Raw genomic sequence first — 22,419 nt, 5'->3', positions numbered from 1 at the left:
CTTGGCAGTCACTCTTTGTATTAATATTGACATATGAAGAATCCATATATATATATATATATATACGTCCATAACATATAAACAAATTTAGGGGTTTGACCAAAACTTTGGAAATAATAAAGGTAATTGACATAATAAAAGGTCTGCCTAATTTGTAAAGAATATCACAATTGATTACTATATAACTGATTAACATTTTCAAAAATGGAAAAATAAATTATAGTTACTAAATGTATAGGACCAATAAAGAGGAAATATTCATTCTTAAATGTCGTGCATTGAATCCCATACCATTAGAAGACCAATTTCAATTCATAAGGATATGTTGAACCGAATTCAGTTTGATAAACCAAAGAAATTTAAAACACTTGATTATATATGATAACAACTAAGAAATAGGTTACTCACAACTATATGGTCTGTATACATGTATTCTTGGCTTTTGACTGCACTATAATGATATTTTTCTTTTTGGAAATGAACTAATGTTCAGCTGCAAGGAACTGATGAACTAATTATGATACAAGGTTTTCTTGAAAATGTCTGTACGTATTTCATTACTTGTATGAAGTAATAAAGAAGTCAAGAAAAAACTAAAATCATGTCCTATGTATTAAGAAGAATTAAAGAACGCATCAGTCGTGATTAAAATGACATATATAATGGAATTTGCTTAGGTTTTCTGGAGAAAGTGGAGAAGTGAGTATAATTAATGTTCATGTATTAAGAAGATCATGATCTATCTATCTATCTATTTATATAAAGAAGAAGAGTTAACTCTATTCTGGCGAGGACACGTCATCAATTAGGTAAAGGAGGTGATGACACTGTGTCCTCTTTTTTTTATTCTTTATTTTTGGGTTTCGTTGCTTACGGTCTTCGTTTACAATTGCTGGGCTTCGATCTTTGTTTGTGCTGTCGAACATATCATACATAGGCCCACATATTTCATTAACCTTCCTCCGCAATTGGAGCCGACACCATTTAGGGTTCTATCTGTCTTTAAGTTCTCATTCATGTCTGACAATGGAGTCTCGGGAGAGTAAGTCGAGAAGAATCGTGTTGACGATTCACTGGATCGAGATATCTTAGTGTCGTTTCGTCTCCGTTTCTTATCCACTGTACCGTTAGGGGATGAATTGATTTGGTCATTAACACTCTTCTTAAATCCTTCGATCCACTGCAACCACGCATTCTCCATCAATGCCTCTTCCCTCCCTTCAAGGCGGTGCATTTACAACTATAAAAAAGGTTAGATTTCATCATGTGAACATCATCCTCACAAATCCTCAAAACCGTTGAAACTTCTTTTTCAGTAAAAAGCTTGATTTTAGATAATTTTCGTTTCGTTTATTGATTTAGAATGCTTTGAGTTTAGATGATTTGGTTTCTTTTATTGATTTGGAATGCTTGAGTGTAGATGGTTTTGTTTTTTTATTGATTTTGGGTTCGTTTGTTGTTACAGCCTGGTAGGGAGAAGAGCTCGATGAAATTCAGCAGCAAATCTATTAGATACTACTTTCTCCCCCTCATCTTCCTCCTCTTCTTCACTCTTATTGAAATGTAAGAGATGTAAACACCACTTTGCTCACTTAATATCTGTGATTTGTCTGTTTATTCATTGAAGGTTTTTATGTAGAAACATGCATGAGACTTTGAGTTCTTAGCATTTTGAGCTCCTCTTATTGCAGAATTGGATGTCTTTTGCTATACTTGGGTCAGATCAGGTACAATAAAAGCACGACAGAGACATTAGCATATGTCATGAGGCAAGCGGATAGCATAGTTTCTCAGCGTAGAGCTATTTCAGAACATCTTGCTTCAGCAAAGCAGATGGGGGTTCTTCAGGTGTCTTTACCTGCAAATGTCCAAACTGAAATCGAGCAGATTGGAGTTAAATTGAGTTCTTCTATAGCCACTAATAGTTCCAGTGATATAAGAAACTTTCTTAATTCCGTGTAAGAACAGCCCCTAATAGTTAAATTATGTCTGTTACAGAAGCCTTATGATAAAATCTTGAAAACACGATTATCACTGATTCAACTGCTTACCTTTTGACAATTTTTGGTCTCGGTAAGTGAAAAATCTGCATATTTTGTAATGTTTTTAAGTTTTGAAAGATGAGCTTGTATATAACTCCTACAAGCTCATAATCTTCCACTACATGTTTCTCAACTGTCTACTAATTTGTTAACTCCTATGATCTTATCTAATCATCTTCTCCTGCTGCTTCTTCAATTTTTGGGATACAGGTCATTACACGAGTAAAAACCCTGGAATGTTCTTTGTGTGCTTTCTTAAGTAAGAACTATCTGACTCTTTTCCTCTTCTTCAGCCGTGTGATTCTTGGATGGATTTTGGTGACTGGCAAGTCAGCTAGAGGCAAGCAATCGGCAACACGAGTGATTATCAATGTCACCTTCATCATCCTGGCTTAACGCAATCAAGTGCATAAACATTGGGTTGTTTTGAATTCAAGTGCTTTGGATAGAGTAAATATGTTCACTTTCCAGAGAATGGGAGGCAACTGAAATACGGATTCGTACTCCGCTGTTTGAGAACATATGGATTATGAAGTAGTTTGTTATACTTTTGCTTTGTTCACAAATAGTTTGTTCTATTATAATTAAAGTTTAATTATTTTCGTCAACATGCTCACCATCTTTTATATTTTCTGCTACTAAAGACAAAAAAAATATATTTAATTTTAGTAATTATAAATTAATAATGACAACAAATAATACAAACAATTCATATTTTGTTAAGTTTTTTTATTTAATCAGTTTAGCAAGATATAAATACTCAAATATAATAGTTAAATAATTTAAATTGAACTAAAATACAAGGAAAAACCTGGGATTAGCACCAAACAAGCCATAGGAAAATTATTTAAACTCTCACCGACGCATCAGCTTGCATTATTTGGGTCTCTATTTGTGGGTCGGCTAATTTGCTGGGTGCGCATACGTAGGTTTGTTACTTGACCATTTTAGCCAACTTAGTGAAATCATATATAAATCCATTCGGTGCAAGCATTACTTTTTAATTCTTTATCTCTCTCTCTATGTTCGTCGTTTCTATCCCGTATTGGAATCACCGTTACAGAGCATAAATTCGCCTAAAAGAAGAGAGATTACGGACATGTAATTTTTAGAGGATTTCTTCAAGTTAACAAGGAATTGTGATCTATGATCTTTATGTGTTTCACTTGGATCCAACCATTTGAGTGGCTGACGATTGGAAAAACTTCAATATGCCTTGCTAATCCATCTCTAAAACAACAAAGTGATTTAGAACCTTTAAATTATATCTAGATTAACATTAATTAACAAATCTAAACCATATGATCTAATCTTATATCAGAGAATCATATTTAGAAATTGATGCGAATCTCTGTTAAATCCAAGTTTCTTCACGAGGACGACTATTAATTTGGGGATACCTGCCAAAACAGAACAAAAACAACTCAACTTAACTAAAATAATATCTGTCAATAATATCTCTCAATTGTTCATTACATAATTTCAATGAAAATTTGCCAAAACAGAACAAAAAAAATAACATGGTTGTACCTTTAGTTTAATTTTTTTTTGCCCATTTTTTGTCCATTTTACCCTTTTCATTTCTAAAACTTAATGAAATAAAAAGTTTTATGAATTAAAAAATAATAAAAAATACAAACAATTGATAAAAACAGCCATATACACAAACTGATATTTTTTTGTTGAAAAACTTGATAAATTAAAATTTCAAATTATTTTCTACTAAAAGTATATTTCATCTTCTACGGAAAATATGTTAGTAGAAATTAATTCCAGATTAAACAAGTTCATCTATTTTTAGAACGAACAATCTACTTTTAATTAAACTTCTAAAAATAAGGATTATGAATTCTACTAATTATAAAGTTAGCTATTTGTTCTACGAATGCACTTTTTACTTTTATGAAGTATTCTAAAATTCTAGGAATGTGAAATCTAGATACTATTCAAACGGCTAAATGAGGTAGAATCTACTTATGGGATTTTGGTCTTGTTTCTACGCAGTGTAGAAAATGCCTTCTACGGATAAGAAAACCTGATTTTGGCGAAAATTATGGAAGTTTTAGTTAAGAAAATATTCTAAGAATATTTGTAATACTCTAACTTCCCAAAAACAAATATAGGTCGATTTACATTGTCACAAATATAAAAAAAAAATATTTGTAATATTCTAATTTCCCTAAAATGTGTTTGCAGTTTTCGTGATTATTAAACGTTTTTTCAAAAAAACATTTTTTCCTTTTTATTAAACTTTTTAGTAAAAAAATTAAGTTAAATTTTTTATTTTAACGTTTTTAAAACGTTTGTAAAAAAATAAAAAATAAAATAAAACTTTGTAAAACGTTTTTAATAAAAAATAAAACTTTTAAAACGTTTTTAATAAAACTTTAATAAAATAAACTTTGTGAACTTTATAAAAATAAAAATAAAACTTTATAAAAACAATTTAATAAAAAAATTTTTAATAAACTTTATTAAAAACGTGTTAAAAAGTTTTATTTTTAAAAAAGTTTAAAACGTTTGTAAACTTTTATTTTATTAAAAATTTTAATTAGAAAACTAAAATTTTAATCTTGATGTTTTTAAAACGTTTTTTTCCTATTTATTAAATTTTTTAAAATTCAATTAAACTCTTAAATTGTGTTTAATGTGTTTAATTTGATTAATCAATGGTTGGTTTTGGGATTATAAAAAATTTATACTTAAGGGACAGCTTTCTCTTTCAATTGCACTTGGTGTTTTTTTTGTTTCGTTTTGGAAAATTTCTCTTTCAATTGCACTTAATATGGATTGCAGATACATGTCTTTTTCTTTGGCAATAATCTACAATTTATAGCATTTAGTTTCCATAGCTTTGTAATGCCCATAGTCACTTTGATTAGATGAGATGGGGCAACTTTATAATCGAGACTACATTTATCTGGTTTGAACTGGTTCCATATTTAACAAAAAGGAATATTTGATTGATAGGTATATTTGCTATTTAGAACCAATTTGATGTTTCCGTTTTAACCAAATTTTTTTTTTTGATGTTTCCATGTTACTTCGTTTAAGTTAATACTAGAGATTGACCGGCACACCCGCATCGACGTTGATTCTTACATTTTTATACATTGATATTTGTTTTTCATAATTAGTGTTATATATTTTAGATGAGTCCTAATATAATTAATTATATTCAAAAGATCTTGACCAAATCTGGTAATATGGTTATTTTTTGTGCAAATATCTGAACCCGTTCCAGATACATTTGTTATTTAGATATTTTTAGGTTCTTATACATCATAACTGAACTCATCTATCCAGACCCAGAAGGACCCAACTCAAAACCCACACATAAATTTATAATACTCAAGCGGGGCCTAATTTAAAAAAACGATACCCAAAAAGAAAAATCAGTATCTAAATGGATAGACAATGTTCATGCCTAACTGATTTTATAAACTAATAAAAAAACTATTTTATGTGTTTGGCTAAATAAGTGAAATAGAAAGAGTTTTTTTTATTTAGTAAAATAATTATATGGAGTGAAAAATTAAATGACAATAAATGTAATACATTTCTATTATTTTAATTTAAGTTATTATTTTATTCACAAAAACATGTTTTTGAATTATGTTTTTTGATACGTAATTTTCCACCGATTGAAACTAAAATAAGTTTTAGTAAAACAAACTAAACCGAACATTTAACCATATACAAAACTCAGTTATTTTACATTTTTATTTTTATAAATGGCACAAAATTAATGTTGATTAACTAATAAATAAAAATCTGCACTATTATTATGGTAGTATAATTAATGATGTGATGTATTGTTAAAGTAATATAATTAATGAAATTGTTAAATTGACTGAAAGACAATGAAATTAACTGTATTAATGAAATTACTAAAATGACATTATATCATTTTTATATTGTTATTCAAGTTTCCAAACAATTCTCATTTATACTGTTATTCATGTTTTCAAGCAGTATAGTACTTCAGTTTTAATAATATAGATATTATAAAATACTAAATTGCAAAGGTATGACTAATACTCACTACCATGGTGACAAGACCAAACGATTACAAATAATCCAAAGGCAAACCATATGAACAAACAAAAAATGTTGATAGTAAGTATATCTTATTTAAGCAACAACAATATATCACATCCCGCGCGTAGCGCTGACTGGCCCTATCTTTATATATAAAAGAGAGTTTGCTCTCTCGTGGTGAAGCCACCTTAACATCCATGTCTCAAATTCTTGCTCTATATTATTAAAACTGAAGTACCGTACTGAAGTACCGTACTGCTTGAAACTGTTTAAGAAAGCACTAGATCCACAATTACAGATTCAATGGTTCTTATCCCTCTTACTAGCGGTGGATCTCCCATTATAAAAAGGTAAGGCCTCATCTCATGAGAATCATCCTCACAATTCCAATTGCATTCTAAAATTTTGTTCTCTATATAATGACTAAATTCTGTTTTACTTGCTGGATTAAAATTCGGCTGTTGATCTTCCGTCGTCAAGGTGCGGCTGCTCAGAAACTGAAAAGTGCAACGCTGTGACGAGTTGACACAATCCTCTTCGATGATAAGGTATTTCATTCTTAAAACTCTTTAACAGCTTCTTTTTAAACTACATGGGCATTTTAACTCATAATTATCCAAACTTCTGTATTCAGATATTGATTTAAACTCTTTTGAATGAGAAATCTTGAAACTGTTGGTTGATTAGGCTTTTTTCACATGTGATTCAGTTGACACTCGAGACACCTTCCGGCACCACCATCTCAAGGCGGGTACTCTGTTCACTGTTAGCGGATTTTGAGGACGTCTCAACCGTCTCTCCATCTTTCACTCTAACCTCGCTCACCTCCCTCCTCTCGAGATCTTGCTCATCATGGTCAATCTCTCTTCTTCATCTTATGATTTGAATCAACTTTGAAACTGAACTTTGATATTGGATTACAGATTGTGGAGTTTTAGTTCGTCTACGGAATTAAATTGTCTCCTTGATGTTATGTATGTTGTTTGATTGTCAGTAAATTATAAATGGTGTGTCTTTTTAACATAGAAAATTTAGATCTTGGATTTTTTGGGTTTAACCACAAGCGCAACATTGTTCTATAGCTGTGTTTGAGAGAGATTTAGTGTGTATCCATGTGTTTTCGATGCAAAAAACATAATTGTTTTGCTATTTATCTGTGTTTAGATAGTGGAGCATTACGTGGCTCTAAGGTTTGAATATTGTTGGGTACTTTCACACTAACAAGAGGTTTGATGATGTGGTGATCACTTCTCTCGCTATTTTCCTTTCTCACCAATTCTCTTGGTAAAATTTTGTATCCTTTTCACTCAGGTACATCAGTTGATTGAAGCACTAACTAGGTAACCATCTTATGCTCTTTTATTTTTGAACAACAAAAAGCTTGAAGCCTTATCAAATGGTAAAAATCGAAGGCATGTGATGCAGGTTGATATTTTAAGGACAAGGTTTTGGACAGCTTAGTATAGCCTTTTTTTGTTCTCATACAATTTTTTTGTGTACAGACAACTTAGTATAGCTTGGAAATGAAATTTAGAATTAGCCAATTATGTAAGGAATATTTATATATAAAGGTCACTCTACACAAGTATATTGTTATTGATATATAAGAAATATACTGTTAATAATATAGGAAGTCTTAGAAGCTCGAATTCTTTTAGTATTTGCATTCATTATTTTTATTGCACCCTGCACAAATGCTGTCAATCTAAAGATAAAAAACATGACTAAACTGTCTACTTGAATTGTGTGCGCAACCGTCTTGATACCAAGCTCATATTGTTTTTTTTTTTTACTTTCTATTTGATCCAATTTAATTTTGCTGCAGTTAATGTCAATGTTTCAATTTTTTTGTTTTTTTCTATATTACATGATAGCTTTATGTGAAAGATGCTTCTGATAACTGGAAAATGGTTGGAACAGATGTAGGAAACAAACTGTTCTTGAAAGAGCCATCAGCCAATGTAATTTTGTTAGATTACATTTCATCTGAGTCCTGAGAAATGCAAAGTTGTAACATATTTTGTCAGATTACATTTGATTATGTTTCCAAGTAAGCTATAATATATACACGACCTGAAGATGAAAATACATGGAAGACATGAAGTGATTTCTCTATATTTCTCTAATGTGCAAGAATATCTATATTTCTCTAACGTGCAAGAATATTTTTTTCCTACAAATAATAGGAATCCTAAATAATAATTTTGGGAGCTTTTTCTAATATTAGATCATTATTTTTTATTAAAACAAAATGAGCAGTGGACGACATATACATGCATATGCTACACAATTATCATAATTTAATCCCTTAAATTTTAAACCAACAAAGTGAAAAATCTAACTAAACAAAATTTACAATAGGGAGAATTGCCAAGTGTGACTCAAAACTTGGAGTCAAACCAAAACAATACCCCAACTTGGGTCAAAGGCAAAAGTAACCTAAAAGGCTATTGAAATTACAACTATCCCCTTGTGACCAAACAAAAAAACGGAATTTTTTTTACGTTTCTACCCCTCGCAAGTCGTCTGTTTAGACGACTTGAAAATAAGTCGTCCAGACGACTTAACTGAAAGTCGTCTGGACAGTTAGTCTTAAACATAATTTAAAAATTTTGTAAAAAATATTTTGATAAGTGAAAAATGGGAATTATGTAATTAACATATGTCTTAGGAGGTATAAATTAAGATATAACAAATTTCAATTGTTTTCAGCATAGATGAGTGAAAGTAGTGAGTCATGATATTCTTTAGTTTATGTTTCATCAACATATGTTGTAGTATTGTATGTGTTCTTAGGGTTAGATTTTGGAAAGCATTAAAACCGTTTTTGAAAATTTTTAAAATTACTTATGCGTGTTCATTTCTGTGTATAGTAAACACTATTTAAGTATAATTTGATTTTATAACGTGGTTAGTTAGTTAATCTAGTCATTTTAGTTTAGGGGTTCATTTTAGGGTCTAGGACGACTTAATATTTTGTCGTCTGAAAACAGACGACTAAATATTAAGTCGTCTGTTGTACATTATCAGCCAGAATAAGTCGTCTAAACCGGACCAAACCTTAAAGTTTACCAATGTACTTTTAAAGCTAACCGGATTATTTACCCAATATATAAGGTGATTTTTATTTTTTTTGTTTCATTTTTCACGAAATTCAGAAACCCTAACAGTTCTCTCTCAAAGGCGATTTCGAATTCCCACGATTTCCGAACAAACCATCGTTCTCAACGTCAGCTATCTATCTCACTTCATTCTCACCGTTGTCGCCGCAGCTTCTTCTAACCCTAGCGCCGCCGATTCCTCTAAACCCTAGCGCCGCCGATTCCTCTAAACCCTAGCGCCGCCGCTTCCACTATTTCTGAACAAACCGTCGCCCTCGCCACCGTGGTCACCAACGTTCTCACCGCCGCTTCCTCTAAACACTAGCGCCGCCGCTTCTTCTAAACCCTAGCGCCGCCGCTTCTTCTCTGTAAACCTTAGCGCCGTTTCTCTGTAAACCCTAACGCCGCTAAGTCATCAATCTCGAGGAAAAGATGAACATAAAACGTTGTCTCTATCAATTTACTCATTCTCACCGTTTCACGTTTTTTTTTTCAGATCTATAACCGCAATGACGAGTACTCCAACTCCTTCTGCGACTGGAAGACTTGTAAGTAATTTAAGTCGTCTGGAAAGTCTTCCACTGGACGACTTAGTAGATGACTTAAATATAAGTCGTCCATTTGGAAGACTTTCCAGACGACTTAAATTTAAGTCGTCTACTAAGTCGTCTGGACTTATATTGTTGTCTTTGATTATTTTGCAGACAAAAAGGATGGATATTCCAGAACTCCCCCGTAGGTTATACACATCAGGGGAAGAGCCAGAAGCCCACAATAGCATTTCGTATCATACGGATAACAGCAAGTTGCATACTGCTCTTAGGAAAGCTCTTACTGATGACGAATTTGAAGAGCTCAAGGAGTCGAGTTTGGGAGTTTTCATCAAGTTCAAGGAGCAGGGATTTGGTTGGGCTTCAAGGCTGGTTCACTACATGCTCAGTTTCAAGCTGGACATTAAGAAGAAGTATGAGATGTGGTCTCTCGTTGGTCCAGAACCTTTGAGGTTTTCACTGTTAGAGTTTGAAAACCTCACTGGTCTAAACTGCGAGTACATCGAGGACCTTGAGACACCAAAATGTGACGTTACCCCAGAGATGGTTTCTTTCTGGGGGATGCTGGGAGTTCATCTGGAAGCTGGGCCAACTACTGATCAGATAATAGCAGCACTGAAGAGATGCGGGGATTGGTCCAGGGAAGATCGCAAGCGGCTCGCGTACCTCTCCATCTTCACTGGATTCATTGAAGGGAGAAAGTTTTCAACCGCTACACGATCTACTCTGGCAAGGCTAGTGATGGATTTAGAACGGTTTGAGAATTATCCATGGGGGAGAGTCGCGTTTAAGGTGCTGATGGACTCTTTGTGGAACAAAGAAATTGCTGGCTGTTACACCGTGGATGGGTTTATACAAGTTCTTCAAGTCTGGACGTACACAGCTATGCCGGAATTGGGTGCTAGTATTGGTGGTCCCAGAGCAGACAGTCCGTCTCCACCGATACTGGCTTACGAGGGCAGCAGAGGCCGCAGATCAATGAAAGCTGCTATCTTGAGTCAGGTATTTACTTCAATCCAAAAGACTGCGCAGACGACTTATTATAAGTCGTCTGGAAGGTCGTCCAGCTTGACGACTTATCGGACGACTTATAATAAGTCGTCTGGAAAGTCTTCCCAGCTGGACGACTTATTAGACGACTTATTATAAGTCGTCTGGAAAGTCTTCCATCTGGACGACTTATTAGACGACTTATTATAAGTCGTCTGGAAGGTCTTCCATCTGGACGACTTATTAGACGACTTATAATAAGGCGTCTGGAAAGTCTTCCCAGCTGGACGACTTATCGGACGACTTAATTAAGTCGTCTGGAAAGTCTTCCATCTGGACGACTTATTAGACGACTTATTATAAGTCGTCTGGAAGGTCTTCCAGCTGGACGACTTAGTAGACGACTTATAATTAAGTCGTCTATTTAGTATTTTTTTTCAAATATCTAACTCGATTCTTCTATTTACTGCAGACCCGCGTGATCAACTTTGTTGAGAAGGACATTAGTGAAATGTGGCCAAAATGGGACTCTGAGGTTGAGGACCTGCCCGCGGAGAACATCATTAAAGTCATGTATGAGCGGAGACCGTGGAAGTGGACCATGGATTGCTGGGAAGTCACTGGTACTAAGGTCAATACAAAACCTAAGGTTGTGACTCCATCGAAGAAGGCCAAAGAGATGGTTGTGTTGGAGGAGGAGGAGGAGGAGGAAGACAATCCAAGACCTCGGAAGAAAGCTCGTAAAGAGGCTCCTGAAGAGGCTAGAGAAGAGGCTAGAGGGGTGACCAGAGAGGAGTTGGAAATTATGTTCAAGGGCGTAGCTGAGGCTATGAAAAAAGGGTTTAATAAGTGCATGAGGGAGTTTAGGAAGTTGTCTGATAGATTGGAAGCTGTGGAGAAGAAGGTTGGTGTCACCAATCAGGCTACCCCTCCACCTCTAACCAATCAGGCTACCCCTCAAGATAAACAGCCTACCCCTCTTGCCAAAGAAACCGGGGGTAGAAACAAACAGGCTACCCCTCATGCCAATGAAACCGTGGTTAGTAACCAGCCTCCTCCTCATCAAACCAAACAGCAGCCTCCTCCTCCTCAAAAGAAACAGCAGCAGCCTCCTCCTCTTCAAAAGAAACAGCCTCCTCCTCAAAAGAAACAGCCTCCTCAAATCAAATATGTTAGTATCAAATCCAGGGTTAACTAGTTGTCCAGACGACTGTAAAAGTTGTCTGGACGACTAGTTGACCCTGGACGACTTAAACGTAAGTTGTCTGGACGACTAGTTGACCACGGAAGACTTAATTTTAAGTCGTCCAGGGTCAACTAGTCGTCCAGACAACTTTTATTTAAGTCGTCCAGGGTCAACTAGTCGTCCAGACAACTTTTATTTAAGTCGTCCAGGGTTAACTTGTGTGCAACTTTTATTGCAGAGATGGTTGCCGGAGGATACAGCAACCGAGGCGAACTCGGTAAATAAAGCAGATGGTGTCACCTCCAAAGAGATTGTTGCTGTCACTTCCACCGATCACCAACCGAGCCTCGCTTCCACAGATCAACAACCGAGCCTCGCTTCCACCGAGCCAAGCGATCCAGTTTCACAACCGAGCCTGGTTGTATTGGACAAGCGTGCAAAGAGTAAACGAGCGAAGAAACCTGCTCCTACTGTGAGATCTCCTTATATGGCAGAGAAAAAAAAAGATAAAGTGGCAGCCTATAATCCATTTCCGCCAGTAAACAAAGAAAAGTTGAAGGAACTCGCTGATTGGTTGAAAACTGATCCGTAAGTGATTGCTTTACCCATAATAGCTTGATTTAGTCGTCCAAAACTGATTGCTTTTTTGTTTGCAGTCATTATTTAACTAAGATCGAGGACAAACCACGTACATCACCAACAAGGTGGTACCACTTCCTCCGGACAGCCAGAGGATGGCTGGAAGACTGCGTAAGTCTTCTGCACACGATTTAAGTCGTCTACAAAGTCGTCCAAGTAGACTACTTTCCAGACGACTTAAAGATAAATCGTCTGGAAAGTCGTCTACTTGGACGACCACGTAGACGACTTATAATTAAGTCGTCTTCGTCTGGTAACTTCTAACTTGTTATATTTAATATGCAGCATATAGATGCTTGGATTAATGTGCTAAGGCAGAGGTATCAGGAGAACCCACAAGCTTTCAGGAGCGAGCGAATGTGCTTCCTGGATCACAACTTTTCTCAGTCTTGGAGAGAGCAGTATCAGCTCTTCAAAACATCGGAACCTGATCACAAAGGTTTAGGAAGAGTTCTACCTGGTGGGGCGTCGTATTTTTATGACGGATCAATACCTTCATTTTGCCAATCAAACAAGAAGTGGGGGGAGGACATTGATGATATCTATGCGCCAGTGAACTTGGACGACAAGCATTGGGTTGCTATTTGGATATCGATCCCTAAGAGGCACATAGTCGTCTGGGACAGCATACCTTCATCTAGTGTACCAGACGCATGGGATGCGATAATGGAGCCTTTTCTCCAGATGGTCCCTTATCTGCTTGTTGAGTGCGCAGCCACCGACGAAATGCGGGTCAAATACGGGTTGGAGCCATACACATATGAGAGACCGCTGAAAGGTGTACCCACGGCCAACAATGGTGATTGTGGCGTGTACACTGTAAAGTACATTGAATGTCATGCGCTCGGGGGCTCCTTTGACCCTAAAGACTTTGCTAGGTGCAACGCGAAGAAAATGAGGGATAATATGGCGGTGGATATATGGAAGGAGCTTGTTGATCAGCATCTGAAAGAAAATGTGGATGGTGATAAGTTCGTGGGCATGTATGATTAGATTTGTATTTGAACATGATTTTTTAACATGATTTTTGTATTTGAACATGATTTTTTAACATGATTTTTGTATTTGAACATGATTTTTGAACATGATTTTTGTATTTGAACATGATTTTTTAACATGATTTTTGTATTTGAACATGATATAAGTTGTCTGGAAGAAATAAGTCGTCTGGAAGGTTTTCCAACTGGACGACTTACAAATAAGTCGTCTGGAAGGTTTTCCAACTGGACGACTTACAAATAAGTCGTCTAGAAGGTTTGGACGACTTACAAATAAGTCGTCTGGAAGGTTTTCCAACTGGACGACTTACAAATAAGTCGTCTAGAAGGTTTGGACGACTTATTATAAGTCGTCTGGAAGGTTTTCCAACTGGACGACTTACAAATAAGTCGTCTAGAAGGTTTGGACGACTTATTATAAGTCGTCTGGAAGGTTTTCCAACTGGACGACTTACAAATAAGTCGTCTAGAAGGTTTGGACGACTTATTATAAGTCGTCTGGAAGGTTTTCCAACTGGACGACTTACAAATAAGTCGTCTAGAAGGTTTGGACGACTTATTATAAGTCGTCTGGAAGGTTTTCCAACTGGACGACTTACAAATAAGTCGTCTAGAAGGTTTGGACGACTTGAAGGGATAGTAGAAGGTAGTCTAAAAATAAAATACACTTGAAGGGATAGTAGAAGGTCGTCTAAAAATAAAATACACTGGACGACTTAGTAGAAGGTCGTCTAAAAATAAAATACACTTGAAGGGATAGTAGAAGGTCGTCTAAAAATAAAATACACTGGACGACTTAGTAGAAGGTCGTCTAAAAATAAAATACACTGGACGACTAAATATTTAGTCGTCTAGACGGGTAATCAAGACGGGACGACTTAAATTTAGGTCGTCTGGACAACTAGTCAACTGGTTGTGTACATTGTGGTTTCGTATGGCCAGTTTCCTTGCAGTTTGAGCATCTCCGTGCCCTGTGTTTCTTCCTGGGTTTGTGTCCTCTCATCCTAGATAGCTCCAACCAAGATTGCCATCTTGATTTCTTCGGTCTCCCCCGACCACGCTTTAGTTCTGGAGGAAAGCATTCTCGTTCCTCAATATGTTGTGACACGATAGGATATATATTCTCTGAGTATCCTGCATACAGATAATTCTTTGAGTACAGTGGACATACAAGTGTGGAGATATGCAAACCAGCATGTATTCCAGCAGCTATAGCATGAGAGCAAGGTATTTTCTCCACTCCATAGACACCACAATCACACTTTGCATGTTCCAAATCAACCACACAGTCCATTTTGCCACCTTTGACAAAGAAATGCCATCCATCAATTGGTTCGACCGTCATCATACCCGCTATCTCTTCTCGAACAGCAAGCAAGTATTCAACAGCCCGGCTATGTTCAGTTGTGAGACTCAAAGCATCTTGTCTCCTTTTCCAATACCATTTTCCTAACTTCTGCCTTATGAACTCCAGCAGGAACGTAATCGGAAATCCTCTTGCTCGCTTCAGTGCGGAATTAATAGATTCAGCAATGTTGCTTGTTTTTATGTTGAACCTGTTCCCCTTACAATAAACCCTTGACCATAGCCTGACGTCGGCTTTCTCCAAATACGTTGCAAGTTCCGGGTTTGCACTCCGTATCTCAGCCATGTACCGGTCAAAATCGTAAACCGTGTGAGCATAAGCAGCCCCTTTCACCAAGTACATGAGATGTTTCCCTTTAAACTTTTTGACAATGTTATCTTGAAGGTGATAATAACATATTCCTCGGGTTGCCCAAGGAAACACCTTATCACACGCACTTTTAATGGCCTTGTGCCGGTCGGAGACTATCACCAGAGGCTTGTCATGAGATATACAACTAGCCAATTTTGTGAAAAACCATTCCCAAGAAGGTATATCTTCCTCATCCACGATCCCAAAAGCCAATGGGAATATCTGAAAATTGCCATCTTGTGCGGCTGCAACTAACATAGTTCCTCCATACTTTCCACTTAGGTGAGTTCCATCCACCACAATGACCCTTCTCTGATACTTAAAACCTTTGATAGAAGCTCCAAAAGAGAGAAATAGATACTTAAATCTTTTCATAGAATCAAGTTCTATCGCCGTGATAGAATCAGGATTTGCAATGGAGATTTGCTCGAGATATGATGCCAGACGCGAATACCCTTCTTCTGCTGATCCTCTCACCAATCTTTGTGCATATAACAGTGCTCTGTATGAAGTGGTGTAATCAAGCGCCATGCCAAACATGTTCCTCATTGCATCAGTGATATGCTGCGGAGTTATCCCATCAATGATTCCAACACGATCAATGAAAAGACTACCTACATACTTCGGAGTACAGTGTCTCCGCTGAGCGATTCGGTCTCCCGCTGAGCATAAATGTTTTTCCACATACTTTGTTACCCAAAACGTGTTTGTCCCATGTTTGACACTCGCTCTGACCTTCCATCCACAATAGCTAACCGGACATGTTGCCACAACGAGAGTTTTCGTTGATTTGTATAATCTGAAAGAAAACTTACCCCTCACTGCTGCCAACCGCAGCTCTGAAAGCAGTGCACCCTTGCTAACAAAACTCTGGTTGACATAGATGGTACCATTCGATTTTCCTCCTTCAATAGCATTTGTCTTATCATATGCCTTTTGGATTTCTTCAAAAAAAATATTATCATCATCTTCCTCGTCCTCATCTGGAACCTTTCCATAAAGACTGTAATCCCCACCATTCTGATCCGTTTCACCAACAATAGAATTATCAGCATCCTCCTCCCCATTTTCCTCCTCCCCATCTTGATTTTCATCTTCAACAAACTCATTATCACCAACATCTTCATCATCACCACCAACATCTTCTTCCCATTCACCAGCTTCATCATTATCACCAACATCTTTTTCCCATTCACCAGCTTCATCAATATCCCTTTTCTCTGAAACCGTTTCGACCTTGCTGCGGCTTGATACACAAAGACATACTCTATGGGTTTTGAGTATCTCCAGCAAGTTTCGAACTTGTCTATCACTTGTAACATGAATGGGAAGACTGCCTGGAGCCATCATCATTTCTGCTGGTAATGAGTAGCTAATCTCCACACTCACTGTTCTCATGTCCAGGTTATAATCTTCTTGAGCCATTGCAACAAGTTCAGCATGTGTTGAATCTTCATTCAATAAAAACAATCTTGCTCCTTTGAGATCATCAACCACAAAATCCCAACGGAAATCTCTCAACAACCATTCTCCATACACTGCATGTAACTGAAAAATCATCTGCAAATATTCAAAATAAAACACATTAGTAAACATAGAGAAAATGAAGAAGTTCAATAAACATTGCCGCAGACGACTTAGCATTAAGTCGTCCAGAAGACTTAAAGGTAAGTCGTCTAAAGAGGTCACTTTTGCAATTGAAAATTAAAAGGGACGACTTAATTCTAAGTCGTCCGGCTTTGTTTGTTAAAAAAAAACTTCAGACGACTTATATATAAGTCGTCTACGAGAAACGGGCTAGTTTTGCATTTGACCGAATCGTGTCAGATCTTTGACTATTTCTGGACGACTTATAATTCAGTCGTCTCTGGGAAAGTTAAAATTTCAATATTTTATGAAAACTTGACGACTTACGTGTAAGTCGTCCTAGGTTAGTTTTGTAATTGAAAAATAAAACTTGAAATTTAACTTTCTCCAGACGACTTAGATGAAAGTCGTCCAGCTAAACGACTTAATTTAAGGTCGTCCGGGATAAGCAAGGTTTGACCAGAAAATTGGGAAAAATTCTGGACGACTTTGCTTTCCCCGGACGACTTTAAATTAAGTCTTCTGGAGGGACGACTTTATATTAAGTCGTCTGGTTAAAGTTAAATTATGAAGTTTTATTTTTCAATTACAAAACTAACCTAGGACGACTTACACGTAAGTCGTCAAGTTTTCATAAAATATTAAAATTTTAACTTTCCCAGAGACGACTGAATTATAAGTCGTCCAGAAATAGTCAAAGATCTGACACGATTCGGTCAAATGCAAAACTAGCCCGTTTCTCGTAGACGACGTATATATAAGTCGTCTGGAGTGTTTTTTTTAACAAACAAAGCTGGACGACTTAATTTAAGTCGTCCGTTTGACCAGAAGACTCATCAGTAAGTCTTCTACATACAGATGACTTACTAGTAAGTCTTCTACGCGAACAGATCTTGAAAAAAAATTCAAATTCGTACCTTAAACTAGGTGAGATGACTTCGTTTGCACACAGGGTCTTCTCCAACCACCCAGAACCTCAAACGAAAGCAACCGTAAGTAAAAACGAAAGAAATATGGCTCTGTCAACCATAGCCCATATTTTGAATCAAAAGCTTGAGTTTTTTGGATGAATATAGAGAGAAAGTGAAAGAAATGTTGTTTTTAGTTCATAACAATTGAAACAGAGAGAGTGTAAAGAGATTTACGTGCATTAAAGGGCATTAAAAGCTCCAAACAGTTCGTACAAGGTTGTTGCCACTATTCATTGCAGTGGCAATATTGTAAATACTTGAAGAAGATGAGGTTGAGACAGTAAAGAAGCCATTTTCGAAAAAAAAAAAAAAAAAATGTTAATGGCATTTTCGTAGATAAAATGCAGGTGTGGGGTTAAAATCTCAAAAAAAAAGGAGTCAAAAGAAAAGGTTAGTTTTCTGTTTGACTTCAAGTTTTGAGTTACTTTTGCAAAAAGCCCTTTACAATACTCATAAAAGATCAGGACTATTAACACAACAAATATTAAAGACCAAGAACCAGAAAATACTAAAAAAAAAAAGCAATACCAACAAAATAGTCCTGCATTACATTTTGAAATAAAAACATACAATAGCCTTACACTAATCACTATTTTTTTTTTATCAAATTACTATGTTATTTTGATAGAAATAGGTATTAAATAATTAGCTATGTTTTGACCAAAAGATAAATAATCAGATATGTATGAACACTTATACACACAGTTAAAAAAACTAGAGAAATGCTATGGTTTAAATGTTAACTAATTCATTAACTAAACCAATTGGTTAAGCAAACCAGGTCATTACAGTTTTATAAAAAACATTAAATGCTTCTTCTCATTTTTTTTTCTCATTGAGAAAGTTTCAGTTTAAAATTTAACTAATTCATTAACTAAATCAATTAGTTAAGCAAATCGGGTTAAATAAATTTTGTTGGTGTTATATAATCATAAATTTTTGAAAAAATTAATTATTTTTTTTTAAAATATACTATTGGTTGTAAATTTAAGGGGATAGTCCATTAAATTACTTAGAGACTAATTGAAAACAAATGTTATAAATAGTTTTAAGTAAACATTAAAACAATTTAACCAATTAAACACCATAACTAAAATTTAATTAATTTTTGATCATTCTGCTCTTCACCTTATATATAATTTTCAATAACAAAAAAATGGATACAAAATTTTTTGAATAGCGTAAGACAAAAAGATTGAATAATTTAAAATTATTTTATATTTGTCGATAGCTACTTATATGTTTATGATAGATTATAAAATTTATATTTAAAATAAACATACTAAATATATAATCAAAATTTAAATTCAAACAAAAACCCGGGCGTAGCCCGGGCCGACCCTAGTTTAAATATAAAGAACAGTTTGCTTCTCTTCCAAGATGTCCACGTCGTCTGCCCTATAATTAATTCGAAGTTTCCTGGTGCGACATGTGTCCCTTGACTCAACACAGAGCGTTTTATTTATTCAAGTTTAAGTTTTGTTTGGGCTTTTGATTGCACAAGATTTTAAAATAAAGCTTGGTGAAACCCATTCTAAATAATAGAAACTGTGCATTCTTGAAACGCGTCACGATATCGGCTCAAACTATAGGCTTTCGATTCATCTTCTTCCTCCGTCCGCATGTAGGTATTAATGATGTGGTGATTAAACCATCCACTAACCCAAATTTGAATCGTGAAGGATCAAGATGAACATTTTGTTGTAAATATTTAAAACTTTAGCAAAATATAATCAAGATGAAGAAATTTATAATTTTTAATATTTAGTAGTTATGTGGTTTCTTTGAACCCGAAAATGCAACAATTTTAGAAATATTCATATTTTTTTTGTTAAAATATCTATAATATAAAGAATATTTTTTTGATCTGCAATAAAATTTTAAAACTGTCATTAAAATTCTTTTAATATATAAAAACTATTAATATATATTAGTTCGCATATCTTTATTTTAGATTTATGATTGTGCACACATTTTACTATATATTTTAAGAATATTTTAATTCAAAAACGATTGTTAGGTCATGACCATTGTAAGATAAAAGTATATGTAATATTCCAACAAAAAAAATCCGAATATGTCTTTCCTCTTATACTATATATTATACACTAGATAGTTTATAAACACATGAAGATTTTATAATATTTTATTTTAACATAGCAAAATTACTACTAAAATTTAAATAGAAATTTTCCGCGTGTGGCGCGGAAAATGATCTAATCTATTTAAGAGGACCATCTTGTTTTACTTTATTTGAATTATTAAGTTAGATGTATATTTTAAAACTCGCTGTCCAAAAGCCCAAAATTATTTTAAAGCTCGTATGTTGTATAGCAAGTTTTATATTATAAAAAGATAATAGGAGGGTTGAATAACAGTGACAACTTTTTTTTTTTACATTAGAGAAGGGAACAAAACCCTAGCCGCTCTCGAAGAGATGAAAATGGCGATCTCAACTTCCGGACCTTTTTGACGCTGATCCTGCACTCTGCGGGCTCTGCATCAGCGCAAGGGAAACTATCCACACTCCATGTGCTCAAAGCGTTTCACTTTGCTCCGGGAAAGCCTCTCCGGTGCCGTATCTCCCAAACATCGTCTGTTTGATGGCTTGATTCTTGTTGGCGAATCCTCTAGATTGAAGTTTCCTTTGAAACTTTGATCTCCATCTAATCACCACGTTCATCGACGTGGGGATTATCAGAACTCTCAATTGCGCTCCCGGCCCCTATCATCTCAGATCATCTACGGTCACTTGTGCTCAGAACACTCCAGCTCTCCAGGCCGTAACACAGATCTCTTCATACCTGCGATCTGATCTCCATATCTTCGTATGGGGTCATCTTACAGGCACCGCTCTAGCCACACGGCGGACATAAAAGGTAAGGGCATCCTTTACGAGGATGATGATGCGCCGATCAAACTGACGGATCAGGATGATACATTAATCGTCAATGAGTTTAGCTTATCACTTATTGGAAAGATTCTCAACCCTAAGAAACAAAATGTCGATAAGCTACTCCAGAAGATGCCATCACAATGGGGCATGGCAGATCGCATTACGGCCAATGACTTGGGCAATGGGAAGTTTCTTCTCAATTTCACTTCGGAAGAGGATCTCAGCTCTGTTCTTCGACATGGTCCTTTTCATTTCAACTTCTGCATGTTTGTGTTGGTGAGGTGGGAACCCATCGTTCACGATGATTACCTTGGATCATCCCTTTTAAAGTTCAAGTGATTGGTATTCCTTTGCATCTTTGGACGGATAAAAATCTCAAAAACAGTGGTGCAAGACGAGGCCATTTTCATGTTGACACTTTGGACGTAGCTGAGGGCCGTATGCTCGTCGATGTGGATACTCGTCGACCCCTTAAATTCTCACGGAAAGTAGAGTAGAAGGATGGGGATGAGGTAACTATTGAGATAAAGTATGAGATGCTTTTTAAACACTGCTCTACGTGTGGTATGCTTACGCATGAGAAGGATCATTGTCCCTCTTCGGACATGCGGTCTCGACTTCAACCACAAACAGAGCGTCCTGGTATCTTTACGAGGATGCAGCTTCCAAAGGAACAGTCACAGCGCCACAACTTCAACAATGATCATTGGGCAAGTGCACTCTCCCGTCAGCCTTACGTGACACGCATGGAAACATCTACCAGAAACTCAATCAGTTCAGGGTATGGTGAGGACGATAGGAAGTATGCGCAGAGGAAACCTCCTTCTGGCGAGTTACGTGGCACACATACAGATAGGATCGTGCGACGCCGCAATGATCTTTCTAGGAGTGACAGATATGGGGGTTCTCGAGCTTCTAAAGGTCCATATGACCGTCATCAGAAGCAAACTTGGCAAGAGAAAGCGGAGATGACCAAGCATACAATAACATCGGTACGCGCTCGTGAGATTGTTCCCTATGAACAAACTTCTCCCACAAGAAACAATGGTCTAAATGGCTCTAATGCTCAACAAGGTCTCAGGTCGGGAGAGGGTAACAACGCTAAAAGACTGGCTAGCAATATTGTTACGCCATCCCGAGGCGACCATGACATGGATGAGAATGTTACAAAGCGAGCTAAAGGGCTTACTAGATCCCTCATTCACGAATCTCAGTGATCAGGAACCGGTAACCACTGCTGGAGATAATCAAATCATTGGAGCTTTGAACGATATGGACAATGAGGATCACCATGAGGATGCATTGATGGAGTGTGACGTGCCAGATGAGGATTTACTTGGTTTGGACCTCAAAGAGATGGAGGACACCACGGCTCAGCATGTGGCGAGCATGAAGACTACATGCCATGATGCTAGAGGGCATGATGCTAAAGCGGTGAAGATCAGTAAGCAAGGCACTAAAGCGAATGTCCCATTGGGCTTGCAAAGTAAAAAATTTGAGATCCTTCGTCGGGGATCTCCTCGCAAGTCTTCCTCTTCGTCTCAAGGAGCTCATACGACTAGAGACTCAAGTAGGTCAAGGCGACATTACCAGAGTTCGAAGAAGCAGAGAGGTAGCTCGTCCAAAGGTGATGTATTGATGGGTTCCAAAAACTCATCACGAGATTATCTATGAGGACACTCAGTTGGAACTGTCGAGGG

At 36.3% G+C, this 22,419-nt stretch overlaps 2 protein-coding genes across 9 annotated transcripts; both read left to right on the top strand.

Moving 5' to 3' along the window:
- The first annotated feature begins 841 nt into the window (after positions 1-841).
- LOC106392175 lies at positions 842-2,650 on the top strand. Of its 8 annotated transcripts, none has more exons than XR_007325221.1 (5): positions 843-1,251; positions 1,466-1,563; positions 1,692-1,848; positions 1,999-2,252; positions 2,336-2,650. XR_007325221.1 is itself a non-coding variant. In XM_022709071.2 (5 exons), exons 1-4 carry the CDS (start codon positions 1,204-1,206, stop codon positions 2,056-2,058), a joined length of 363 nt encoding a protein of 120 aa, XP_022564792.1. In that variant the 5' UTR covers positions 843-1,203; the 3' UTR covers positions 2,059-2,073; positions 2,336-2,650. The 8 variants fall into 8 exon arrangements, 7 of the variants coding, with proteins under 7 accessions (XP_048617110.1, XP_022564792.1, XP_022564791.1 ...); XM_022709071.2 differs by having other exon boundaries at positions 1,999-2,073; XM_022709070.2 differs by having other exon boundaries at positions 1,999-2,073; positions 2,253-2,650.
- Positions 2,651-20,653: 18,003 nt separating this feature from the next.
- Positions 20,654-21,058, top strand: LOC106393613. The gene has a single exon (XM_013834298.1). The coding sequence runs from the start codon at positions 20,654-20,656 to the stop codon at positions 21,056-21,058; it is 405 nt and encodes a 134-aa protein (XP_013689752.1).
- The last annotated feature ends 1,361 nt before the right edge of the window (positions 21,059-22,419 follow it).

Source organism: Brassica napus, chromosome C6, assembly GCF_020379485.1.
Source record: "Brassica napus cultivar Da-Ae chromosome C6, Da-Ae, whole genome shotgun sequence".
In the NCBI taxonomy this organism is placed as follows: domain Eukaryota; kingdom Viridiplantae; phylum Streptophyta; class Magnoliopsida; order Brassicales; family Brassicaceae; genus Brassica; species Brassica napus.
The sequence above is the reverse complement of the archived record's forward strand: the minus strand, read 5'-3'. Positions and strand labels throughout refer to the sequence as shown.

What these genes read in the sequence shown, in the direction of transcription:
- LOC106392175 (XM_048761152.1), top strand. Translation starts at nt 1,204, where the DNA reads ATGCCTCTTCCCTCCCTTCAAGGCGGTGCATTTACAACTATAAAAAAG. An exon ending in CATTTACAACTATAAAAAAG is followed by an intron (nt 1,252 to 1,465) that starts GTTAGATTTCAT and finishes TTGTTGTTACAG; the next exon opens with CCTGGTAGGGAGAAGAGCTC. An exon ending in AGAAACTTTCTTAATTCCGT is followed by an intron (nt 1,959 to 2,335) that starts GTAAGAACAGCC and finishes CCTCTTCTTCAG; the next exon opens with CCGTGTGATTCTTGGATGGA.
- LOC106393613 (XM_013834298.1), top strand. Translation starts at nt 20,654, where the DNA reads ATGGGGTCATCTTACAGGCACCGCTCTAGCCACACGGCGGACATAAAA.